This window comes from Egretta garzetta, unplaced genomic scaffold (assembly GCF_000687185.1).
Source record: "Egretta garzetta isolate BGI_Z169 unplaced genomic scaffold, ASM68718v1 scaffold32, whole genome shotgun sequence".
In the NCBI taxonomy this organism is placed as follows: domain Eukaryota; kingdom Metazoa; phylum Chordata; class Aves; order Pelecaniformes; family Ardeidae; genus Egretta; species Egretta garzetta.
The window spans coordinates 3,648,107-3,661,089 of record NW_009259035.1 but is presented as its reverse complement, the minus strand read 5'-3'; the positions used below and the strand labels follow the sequence as shown (position 1 = coordinate 3,661,089).

Genomic DNA, 12,983 nt, shown 5'->3' with positions numbered 1-12,983 from the left:
CACATTTACATTTCTACCGTGAGGATGTGCCAAAGAATTAACAGGGGATATGAAGTGTGGTGTAATTCACACATTTTAAGTATAGATTTTAACCAGCTGAGTGTACTTTGCAGGCTCTTGTCTGTGCTGATCTGCAGAATATGGACATGATCTGCGACTTGGCTTTTCCAAAATCAGCTAATGCTTCTAGCTCTCAGGTGCACAGTTCAAACCTGGCTGATAGTTATCACACACTGGTTCTTCAAAGTTGTCCAATTTAGAGTCTGACAGACAACAACATTGATAAAGAGCTGACTGTGCACCACCTACCCTCCAGACTGCCATCTAACTTCGTCTGAGACCAAACCACCAGAGCATTCAGAGAAACCGATCTTCATTGAGAATGCAAAAATGACTCAGATATTTTATAAACCACAGAATGGTTTATGGCCAGACACATTGAATCACACTCTGAAGGGGACTAGGAGCTACTAGACAGCTCCAGTTTGAAGAGCTCACATCAATTTGAAAAGCTAAAGAGATGGAAACTTATATTTTGCCCTTGGCAGAACATCAAAGCACCCAGAAAAGTTCTGACCCAAAGTACCCTGAGGCTCCTGCGAGGTACATCTCTACCATGTTATCACCTGGAGGTGCTGGAGATGCCATGGGCCCCAGCTGCAGGGTTGTCTGTGAAGCAGGAATTCTGTAGACCCAACAGCCCTTCTCTCCGGAGAGAAGAAAATTTCAGTACTACAGTGTTTATTTATAAAAAACATATCTATCCTCTGGAAGCTGCAAGGGCTCTCAGGACGCATTATCTCTATTCATACATATCCAGGCAATTCAAACATGAACTCTGTTTTAAGGAGATCACACATGAAAAGCTTTCATTCCTGAGAGCATCTCAAAATGCCAAGTATGTTATTTTTGAAAGTGTCTTTTTAAATTAGAGCTTGTGGGAAGCTGCTTTCATCATTGGTTGATTGAAACTGAAGAAAGCCTGAATCATCCAATTTCTTTCCTCTTTTGCCTCCTCTGCTTCCCTCTCAGCGCATATCACCTCTTGTTCAATGCAAAAATGGCAAATAACACACGTAATAACCTTTGGGATTTCTATAATCCCACAGAGAAATGTCCAGTCACATGATGAAAATCAGTCTACTTCCCCAAGCTAAGGCAAGCTGTCTCTGCCTGAAGGCCTTCTTGTGGCCTGACTCCAACTACCTGAGGAGGAGTTAAAAGGAACCCATGCTCTGGTGCCTTTATAACTAAATGAATGTCATGTGAACCACTCTTTAAGGCTACTTCATTTACCTAATTGCTAAAGAAAGCTGACAAAAATCAATCTCTTCATTTAATCTCTTCTGAATTTGTGTCCATCTAACTCCTCAGCAATACTGGCTCAGAAGCCAGATAAAGCACAAAAGACCAAAGAAAACAGGCTCTGTTCCTCTTTTAACACAGCAGGCCAATAGTATCCTCTTGCAAATTTCCTTTTCCTCTTTCTTTCTCCTTGTGTTTTCATGTCCAGCCACCGTTTCTTAAATTAATTTGTGCTGACAGCATAAACTCCTACTGCTTCCCATTCTTTGTCTGCTCTGAAATACTGGAACTTTTGTAAGATAATATTATTTATCTATCTTAAGATAAACTTTGATTCCATTCCCCAGCAAATCTCGTGTCGTTCTCAAGATCACATTTCAAGAAACCCTAACAGTCTGGAGCATGGTATCACTTTTCCGGCTTTGTTTCAGAAAATCATATAGTGGTTTGGGCTGGAAGGGACCTTTAATGATCACCTAGTCCAATCCCCCATTGACCACCTCCTCAACATTCAGGCACATTGATTATCACATATCACGGCTAGTGCCTGATGGGTCACCACTGAACATGCCAGGAGCAAAAAGATGTAGTCTAAATCCCAAAAAAGGGCACTAAGAGACTTTGTGGCAAGTTCTGTCCTAGAGGATTCTGAAGAGGTAACACCACATGATGTGCTAGCTACTTTTTCATATTACCATAGTTTTTTGCATTCATCAGAGGACAAATTTTCTGGAACCTTACACCAGAGAATCTCGTCTCAGAAGGCTTAATGTTACCAACATCTGGAAAGCAGGTTAGCCTGACACACTTTAGTACTCATGCAATTAGCTTTTTCATGAGCAATAATTAGAGAGGTCTATGGTTTTTTATTGCAGAATTTGGGTTTATCGACAGGTTTAGTAGTGCCGACTGCCTAGTCGCTTGTAAATAGAGAAAACATGAGTGGATCCCTTAAGGAAGCACAGGGCTCTTATTGAAAGTTAGGGTTCTTAGTGTGGATAACATACGAAAACAGTAGACAACATGTTTTTATAAAATCAAAGTGATACTTTTTACATCTATTCTCACAATCAGCAAAAGCAGCTGTTATTTTCATTTATGGAAATTCTGAGATGAATCACAATCATTAATTAATTTACCATTTGAAATGAGAGCATCCAGGACAAAACCCCCAAAACTTTTGAAACCATTTATAAATCAGGTACATAATACAAGTTCCTAATTAGGGAAAAATTACGTGGGGAGGTGAGAAACTAATACTGCCTAAAGCTAAAATCAGCTCTTAATATCAGCAGTCCACAGTTCCTTACACCCTGTGGGCACCACAAAGTCATCTACTGTCTGCTTAAGTACTTCCAAAATAGAATAAATTAAGTTACAGCAGTCTTCAAAAATATCACTGCTGATTATGAAGTGTCCACAAAAGCAAGATGAATCTTGAGATATCCATCGTTACAGCAATTGTTTCTAATGGTGTAGTAAGCATTTTTATTAATGTGCTGTTAATCTATTTGCAGATAATTATCCAATTTGGTTGACCAAATTTTAAAAGAAAGAATTTAAATTGACACAAAGATTACTGAAGCATATATGGCTAAAATGTTATAGCCAGAATAAAAGTACAATATGCATACTGAAAAAAAGGAGAAAAACATGGGAGATCCTGCTCAGCTAAATTTCATAATCAAGCTCTCAGCAAACACTATGAAAGGGGTGACAGAGTATAAGATTCTATCTTTACTTTAGAGCAAACTAATGAGAGAGTTTCATCGGTGCCATGGGGAATATTTTTAAAATAGAATGACTACTAGTTCTCTTTTCAGTCTTACAGACGGACAAAACAATTTAGATATTCATTGATTATGAGTCAATTAATTGTGCTTCAGGGTTAGAAACAGTCAACACTGAATTTTTCATGGTAGCTACGAAATCAGTATATTTTAGGGAAACCTAGGTAAACTAATGCACTGGCTATACCTCTGTTTACTGGTGGGAAGAAAAAAGGAGGCAGAACAGTTCTGCCCATCAGGCAACATGACTTTGGAGGAAGAATTGGATTAGAAATAGTTTTGTCAGATTATCTCTGCTTCAAGTTAATCCTCTCTAGCTGTCATTTTATTTCAAAAAGACACTCATCCTGTGGCAGTCAACTGCATTAGTTTTGCAGATGTTCAGAGAGGGCTTTTTATAACACCTACACGAATCAGCCACCCTCAGCTCTGTGGAAAATACATACTTTAATACACTGACTGACTCTACCGATGTGTATATAATAGCTTTGTTTCATTAATGTGTTTTAGATTTTTTTTGTTATTTATTTATGCTGTTTGAAGCAATTTGCTCACTATGGGAAGACATTTGCCTCTCAAGAGGAACACAACAGAGGTGTTTATAGTGAAGCTATAAAAGCAGGGAGGAAGGTAAGCAGTAACCGACACAATCAGATCCAATTAAAATCACTGGTTTAGCAACAGGAGAATATAATTAACTATGACAGCAATTTAAGAAAGCAGGACAAGAAATAGCCAACACAAATAGAAGAAGAAAAGAATTATTACATCTTTAAAGATCACGGGAGGGTCAGCCCCTCAGTTATTTGTTTTAATCCAGAAAATAGCACACACAGCAAGATCCCAAAGAAGTCATTAAAAGCCATGTAGAATAAAAGAAAGAAATTTATAGGAAAGCATAAGCAGTTGTCTGCACAACAGCAAATATTATGAGATTCTCATAGAGTGCATACTACATCTTCCACTCAGTACTTAATCACTAAAGCTCCTCTTCTCTCAAATAAACACAAACCCACTAGCGGTTTAACTACAGTTGTTGTAAATATCTGTAATAAATTAGTTCTGAAATTGTAATGAAACTAAAGAGTTGTACTTAGACTCATGACTCTGCATTCCAAGTTACACATTCGGATAGGAAGAGAATTAAGGATAGAGGAAGAGTTTTAAAAGCTCATTAGGTAGTTCCAAAATTTGAAGAAGAAAGTAGGTTCAAATCCAGAATACTGGTCAAAGCTTACATATAGCAGGCTATATTTCTTGTTTTATTATACTCTGTATTTTATTGTATAACTACAAAAATTCTGGTAGTGTAAGTATTTGTACTGATGACAAGACACAGGGCAATTATAGTCATGCGTATGGTCATTCATACATCTATATAATGAATCTATGGGCTTTTTTATTATCAAAGTAAGTTTTGTTTTTATAAACAAAATAATACACTACCGCTTTTGCTGTTGGCACCAGAGAGGTAGACCTGGTTCACATCTCACAATTGTGCTATCCTCTGGCATAGGCTAGAAACCAGCATCATGCAAATATCCACGTATAACAGATGAAGAAAATCCAGAAAGAAGAAAAATGCAGAAATGTGCTGTAACTTTCTTACGTTGTAAAACACACAAATGCTCCTGTTCATGTTGGCTTTGGACACAAACTTCAGTGAGGGTCTCCTTATGCCACCAAAACCTCAGTAAAGAATGTAAAAGCATAGACAGCCATGGTATGATCCTCAGGGCATATTGGTACCACCAGACTTGTAATGCCAGGCAGACTTTTGTCTCACTTTTCACATCACAAGCATATGAGGCATGGCTGATTGCAAGATGAGCATGTCTGTATCCTGCTTCTCCTCAGCTGCTGTTATTAGCAACTTTAATTATGAAACAAAACCAACACACAGCCAACACAAATGTACCAGCTGAGGTCCAGCCTACTGATACGCAACCTTACTTTTCAGGAACAGCAAGGTACAGCCCTAATTCTAAAATTTGTATCAGTGCAAAAGAACTGCAGACAGTTGCCAGCTCCTATTCTTCTAGATCTAGATCCTCTGCGTTGGGATAGATTTCCCATGATGTTTCCTCTTCATTTTAGATACTAAAATAAGCCACCTTAGCTACAGCGAGCACAGCCCCAAGAACCCCATCACTACATTGTGAACTTGAATTTCACCCTCCTCCTGATATGTTCCTGAAAATACAGAAACAGAAAGGATTGCTTTAGGTTACAGTCACGGTAACGACACATATGATACAAATCCCTTTGAAGCTGACTTACTTCACCACTAAGACTTACTTTCCTCTTTCATTTTTCCATAACTAAAATATTTTATCTTTGAACCTGTACCCTACGGTAAGCAAGTGCATATAAAATCTATACCAACATCACTCTTGTTCATCAAGCATAGGAAAACAACAGGAATTTTCACATCCAATCATTCAGCCATCAGCTGGATGGCCTACATTCAGGGCTGCAAGAGCATAAAAAGTCAAGGAATTGGACTAAATGGTAAATTCAAGAACTTTCTCAGATTTTTACTGAAAGGTAAAATCTAGAATCCTCCAAGACCCCTGCTTCCCGTCTTGCAGGTTAAAAACAGTCAGCAAAGAGACTCTTCTGCTACATTTGAAGGATGACAGTTTCAAATTATTCAGCATTCTGAACATCCCTTTAACTAGTGATTTGGAAGATCCTATGAAGGATAAAATCCTTTAAGCCTCTAGCTCAGTTTGCAGCTATAAGTTCTGTGTTTAATGCTGGAGAAAGACAAAATAAGAAGAAGATATATTTCATTACATTGTCGTTAACAACAACAAATTACAGTGGAGCATGCTGAATGGGATTTATTCCACCAAAAGCTATGATGTAGAGAATGGACTTAAAAAAGGCAAGTATGCTCTCCAGGAGAGTACAGGTCTAAAAAGTTCAAACACTCTTCAAAAAAAAATTGCTGAGAAAGATGACCTTAAAGATTAGAACATTCAGCTTACTTGTAAGAAAGACAGAGAAGCAGAGTCACTGACGATGCAAGATCTCTTTTTAGCCTCTGAAGACCATCTCTCCTAGATAAATTCCAGTATAATTCTTCATAATCAACATATAAACTTGTGATAAAATGTTAGGAAAAGCAGATAAAAAATAGCAGTAAGCAAGTTCATATGGCTGCTACTGTCCTTCACCTTCATCGCTGCCACCTAAAAGAGAACTGCTTGAACAACAGTTGCCTTTAGAGACTTCAGACTTGTATTTTATGTAAATAGGATTCCCAAAGATCATGAATAAACTTTCACAAAGAAAATGCTGAAAATGTCTGAAAGAAATGATCCTTTATATCTCCACTGTAGGAAAATTACCTTTTTCATTATTAGTATCAACTAGCTACCAGCTACTACTACGTTCAACAGTGCCCAGAAAATTATGAGGTACACACAAATTTCATAAACCATCAAGTCAACCCTCAGCCTAATGGGAAATCCAACAGGTTTCCCATGAGACCTGTGGATGCTTTTCCAGTCCATCACTGGATCAGTTCAGCACCACTGAATTCAACTGACAAATCCTTTCTTGTCCAATGTCCATGTTGCCTTCACAAGAAACTCTTCAGACAGTAGAGTTGATGTAAAAACATAAAACCCAATGTGTGTTTTAGATGGTAGATGAATATGCTTTTACTTTTGCAGAAAACATACGGATGTACACAAAATAATGTTACTATTTAGCTCATATGCACTATACACTATATCAAAGGAAGACATAATGAAGTGTGATTCAGTAACACATTCAAAAGTCACATACCATATGCATGGCAGAAGAAGAGAATCCAGCTTTACTAAATCCCAATTTGATGCTTGTTCCTGAATGTGCTTGGGACTGGTAGGCTATGGCACACATGTAAAAGGCAAACCAGCAGATTTTAAACTGCAGAAGATCAACAGCTCAGATTTACAAGATTTTATAGAGGCATTTGTGGCAAACAGTAGCTAATAGATGAGCACAAATTCAGCTGTGCTGCAAATAGAGGCAAGGTACCACCTAGCACCTGCAGTTAAGGGATGCACGAGATGATAATGTCTTCTCTAGAGCTAATTAGGTAGATTTGATATCTATCTGGAGTCTTCTACCTCTCCCTGCTATGTACGTTATCTGTCCGCACCTGAACAAAAACACTGCCATTTGCTCCCACTGGAAACTACAGAGTTTTTGCCACAAGTTTCAGTGGAAGTAGCACAAGGTACATCGGATTCTTAACTCCTGTTTTCAGCTGGATTCACTTCAACTCATGTCTGTATATCATGCTTTTGACTAAAGACAGGATAATTTTCTTTATTAATACAAATAAAGAGAAGAACAAAACAGCCAAATGTGGTCATAACATTCCTTCAGATATATGTAAAACCCAATGAGCACAGCATCACAGAGGTTAAACAAAAAAGACAGACTGAACTTCCATGAATTTTAGGCGCACAAAGGCTGAATAAACCTTGAGGAGAAGTTGAATAGACTTTCCTAATTCATAGCAAATATGCTGTTTAAAGAAATAAGCCTGTTTAGAGTGCTATGTAACACTAAAGCAAATCCATGTCTTTAGATCTAAAAGATCTGTAGCTTTTTGCACCTGGTAAAACAGTAACTATTTCACTGTATGAAAAAATAGTGGTTTTCCAAATACTTAAGTTTAAAATGACCTATTATTTTCAACGGAAGAATAGTAATCAAATATAATAAAAACCAGGACACTTGACACCAGGAATAATCTCATTTCACAGAATAAGTGTTACTTCTCATTCTATTCACAGTAACTACTAGAAGAAAACCATGGTGAAGGTTCAATAACAGGCATTTCTGAATTACATTTGCTCCTTAAACATTCACTTTTCTCATTCTTTTTCACTTGCCAACTACATGGCAAGAACTCTTCAGCACTTCATTTATGTACTTTATTCTGTTTCCCCTCTCTATTTTAACATTCCATTTATCAAGAGTTCTTTTATTTATGAAAGTAGTTGTGTAGCTGCTCTTCATCCACGGTAGCCTTATTTTAGTACTGTCCCACATCAGCCCAGAGTAGAAAAAATACATTTTATTTTGCAAAAATCACATGTACTACATCATACTAATGCCTAAAAGCTACATAATTTTAATTTTCTTTGAAAGTGAATATAGACAAAAAAAATGGCACCTATAGAGGTACAATAAGCATGTCTGCATACACACAGGTCAGGCTTATTGTTACAACTCTCAGATTTGGCAGCTGCTAGTTTTGTTTATTATACATTATAGATAATTATAACCCAGTTCTGTGATGCACATGAGCTTAAAATAAATAGATGTTTAACAGTAAACATTTCCAATATCTCTAGCATAATCGCTTGCATGCTTGAAGTCCTGACATTACGAGGCTCGGGAGCTTCAAGTTTATTGCAGAACAGAGCCTTTGGAATAATGAAAAGTTAATATTTTTAATTACACAAAACATGTAGTGTACAGTGATCTGAAGAGCAGTACCCTCTCTAATCTGGGAACCAACAATGTCACGGCATTGATGGCTTGAAACTATCAAGGCCTCACAACAGCTTTATTAGCTGATACACATTGCCAATGCTCTGAATTTTTTTGCTAGATTAACTGCTGAATCTTGCTGCTGCAGTTAAAAAGTGTTCTCACCTCTTTTTCTGTAAGAGGTCTCTACCCCTGCAACAGAAACAAAAGAAGGGGCAGCAAGGTATACAGTCACATCTGATGAGTTTGCTGCTCTGTTGAGGGGAAGAACCGACAGCTGGAGGTAGCGGCTTCAGCTCCTAGACCAAGGCCCTCCTGAGCTTGCCTGTCAAAACTCCAGCAAAATCCCTGGCTAATTCTAGGACTCTTTCACCCACGGCTTACTGGATTTTCAATGTGTAAAGTCTCCTGCTAGTAGACTTAATTTTCCTCTGTATGTAAAAAACTGAATCAGCTGCATCATCCCTCCCTTGTAGTCCTGTTATCAGCTCCTGGAGTCTTTGCACAGAAGAACATGCATATTTCTGCACACAGTTGATAAGGTAGTTTCTTTAGCTAAATGGAAATAGAGTTGTAAGCAGAGATGTACCGACAGCATCTTGGCCCCATTCAGGACACCCGGTTTGCTTGCCAAAGTTGCTTTGTTACCCTCAGAACCTCCATTGCAACCTGAGTTTCCTGGCCTGTTCCTCATCCTACCCAGCCTTCTCACCCTTGGCCTTAAAAATCCTTGCTTTGCAAGGCAGGCTCAACACAGGGGCGGTTTCTCTCTCCCCTTTCCTAAACCTTTCATACTGTTGTTTTGAGAAGTCTTCCTGCCAAGGCTGACATGGTGATAGAGACTTTCTTGGCCCAAAGATTCCCTGATGTTTTGCTGAAGCACCACATGATTTTTTCCTCTTTTTTCTGCTTTTGTTTTCTGCCACTTGACTCTGGATTTTTGCTCTCATGCTGAACTGGCAAGGACATCCTATGCCTTTTCATATCCTGCAAGTTCATCACAGATCAGAACACCACGTGCAAAAAAACCCACCCCAAAATACAAAGCAAACAAGGGGCACACAGTTCACATCAGTCACCAGGCAGCATAGCGATTGTTGTGCAAGATGGTTGGTTCTGAGGTGCTTTTGAGTAATCACAAAAGTTTCAGTGGGAATATGTATCTTCACTTGGGTGGTTATTTGATAGTACAGAAAGACCTCACCCTGCTGAAAAAACCTGAACAAGTCACCTGGATATCCTTGGCAAAAGATTTTTCCCAGGTGCTGACACAAACTGATCTGGGGAGAGGTCCCAACCTCCGCTAGTTTTTCCCTTTTGCCCCAGCTCAAAGCAATGAACATTAGAGAATTTGGCTGGCCCTTCCCTCCCTCTTTACATTAATCCTTTAACTAGTTAGGAGACATGCTGTGATACCTGCTCCCAATTTTTCCTGCCTTTCCATGGCCTACAGAGGGCAAATTAATACATAATGGTTAAGGAGAAGGCGGGGTTTTATCTTCATGGCCAGAACAGTGTATTCACATCTTAATCTCCATACTCCTGAGTACATAAGCATAGATCTCATCTCTGCAAGCTCTAGAGATACAAAACCTGGAGAGAAAAAAGGGATCTAACATAAAAAGAGCAATGCTGCTTTAAAAAAAAAAAAAAAAAAAAAAAAAGAAGAAGAAAATCCAAACCCAGAATATTCTTACCTAAAACTAAGAATTCCAAAGAGTCAGAACAAAGATGTATTCTACAACAAGGAATCTCCAGTTTACAGACTGCTTATTTACACAGGCCAGCGTCTGACTATTTACCCTGGAAAAGTTGTTACTTGCATAGTAATCAAGCCCATGCTTACTACAGCTGTTGCAGAGTGAATGAACCCTCTTCTCAGCTAAACAATGAGGGGGTTCAGCCAAATCAGTCGTCTAAGGAAGGACCAAGCAGCAGAGACTATGTGAGGTCTGGGGAGAGATGCTGACAGCTGAATCCAACTAGGAAGCCAAAAGCATCTCCTGGGCAGAAAAGCCATAAAACCCCAAGGGCTTGTCTACATATGCCGTTGTTTCTTACTAACTTTGTATGGTTTACGTGCTAAATCCACTAAGTTAAACTAAATTTCCAAGTTAAACTGATCATACACATGACAGTCTTCGGAATAAGCATGCCCATTTTTTAATTGTTTAGGAATATCTTAACCCATCGGCAGTCCATGGGTTTTATAACTTGTTTATCCATACAGTACAAATGCTGGTTCAACTGCAAAATAACAGTTTTTAATATCAATTGGCAAGGCTATCCCAGCAAATTTCTCCTTGCACAGACACCGAGTGTTGGAGCGCAGCTGTTGCATTCCTCCCCCCAACAGAAATGAAGTATGGCAGTAATCATACTCCGGTTTGAGTGACTCTTCCTATTGAGAGGCTGCTGCTGTCAGTTTTTACCAGTCACACCCCAAATAAATGCTATTATGCTTGCAAAGCCTGTAACCTAGCATCCAATGTGAGATTCTCTCCTTGAACACCACTCATAAAAGAAGATAATGCCCTTTCCTGGTAGTCTTACAGTCTCCAAGAAAGCACAAATATTGGGAGTGTTTTGTTGGTGTTTTTTGTTTGGTTTTGGATTTTGTTGTTTGTTTGTTAGGGTTTGGAGGGGTTTTGGGGGGAAGGGGTATTGTGGGTTTGCTTTAGCTGTTTTTTTGCTGGGTTTTGGTATTTTTGGCTTTTGAGTGGCCAATGCCAAGTAAGAACTCTAAAATAAGCTGTTTACTTTCTTGACAACACATACATGGCAACCTCAGAAGAGGAAAATGACTTTGTGTCTATGCTCTAGTGTGTAAAAATAAATGATAAAGAAAGCATATTTTTTAAAAAAAGACTGTTTCTTTTTAGGAATAATACAGGAGTTTTGTCTCACTTGAGTTATTGTAGTTAGATCCCTGAACCCTGCTGCTTTCAGGCTGAAATGTAAAATATTGTACAATGCCACTTACTGAAAAATAAAACATTTGTGACTTGGGTGATGAAAACAGTGCAGAACAATCTAAAACATGCCCACAAATTGTTTACATCTTATAAGGCACTTCAGACATTTGGATCGAGCAGCAAACCCTCATAACTCAGAATTAGCAAGCTTCAGTGTGTAATGAGGACAGCAGAATGCCTAGCCAAAAAAACCAAGAGGGGAAAAAAAAAAAATTCAAAGATAAACAAAAAAGCCCTCTTCCAACTAATGTTCCTAAAAGGCATTCACTTGAGACTGCACATGCAGTTAGTTTTTGTCTCAATTTCTAAAGATGTAGGCAGAAGGAAAGTATAATTGAAAAGTAATATAAGTTACAAATAGATCCAAAGAGAAATTATTGCAGAGAGAAGGTGTATTTCTATGGAACAGAAAACAAATCCATTTTTAACCACGGGTTGATGATGAAGAGTACAATACATGTGAAAAAAGACATTTAAAACAGCACAGTGCTGTGTAAAAAGAACCATGCCATTCATTTAAAACAATTAGACAAGTCACAGTTGAATGTGATATGCAAGTCTTCCATCTCTAAATCCTGAAAAGCTTTTTGAAAATTCTGTCGATATTGTTTGCCACTTTTGCTTAAATACATAAGCATAACTTTAGCCTATCATCTTAAATTCTTCATTCAGATCCAGTCCTTCATAAATTTCATTAACTTACTACTACTCAGTGGTACATAACAGGTCATTATCAAACATTATTTTATATAAAAAACAAAATGCCAATCTGGTAAACACATTTTGTCCACCACTACATTATTATATATATCTAAATAATAATAAAAGCATTGTCAGTTGTAAAGAGTTTTTAGTTAGGGACACAATGAGCAAGGAAACAGCAATACAATATCTACAAGTTTCAAACAGAAGGTTGAGGGCCAATTCTTCTGCATATTTCCTAAATGCTTTTGCTCATACAGATTGTAGTTAATACTATTCTGTATTCACATTTATGAGCATGAAAAAACATCCTTGCATGATGATCTTTGAAGAGAGACTATTCAAATTTTTAATTGGGGTTTTGAGGTGGCTTTTTTTTTTTTGTTTGATTGTTTTTATAAAGTCAAATAAACTGAATCTTTTCACAAACAGCTGCAGTCTTGGTCAACAAAACAAGAATTTACCAGTGATAAACACATACCTCTGTTATGAATGATTTGGCTGTCGAGGGGTTCATTACAAGAATAGCCCGTCTCAGAGTGTCCCGGTAGCGGTTCCTTTTCTTCTATTCGCATGGTGGCAAAGAGCCAGGTGATCATTTTATTGATGTTGTTTTCTACTTTCTGCAATGCTACATCCATTCCCTGTTGAGATACTTTGTCCAAAAACTCTTGTATTCCACGGATATCTAGGAAAATCAAAAGCCAAA

General features: G+C 38.0%; 1 protein-coding gene across 1 annotated transcript in view; it reads right to left on the bottom strand.

Moving 5' to 3' along the window:
- The window catches only part of GRID2 (glutamate ionotropic receptor delta type subunit 2), a 746,969-nt gene that overhangs the window by 282,591 nt on the left and 451,395 nt on the right, over positions 1–12,983 (bottom strand). The window contains 2 exon segments of the mRNA XM_009634848.1: positions 12,756–12,833; positions 12,835–12,962. Of these exon segments, the coding sequence (XP_009633143.1) occupies positions 12,756–12,833; positions 12,835–12,962 (206 nt within the window).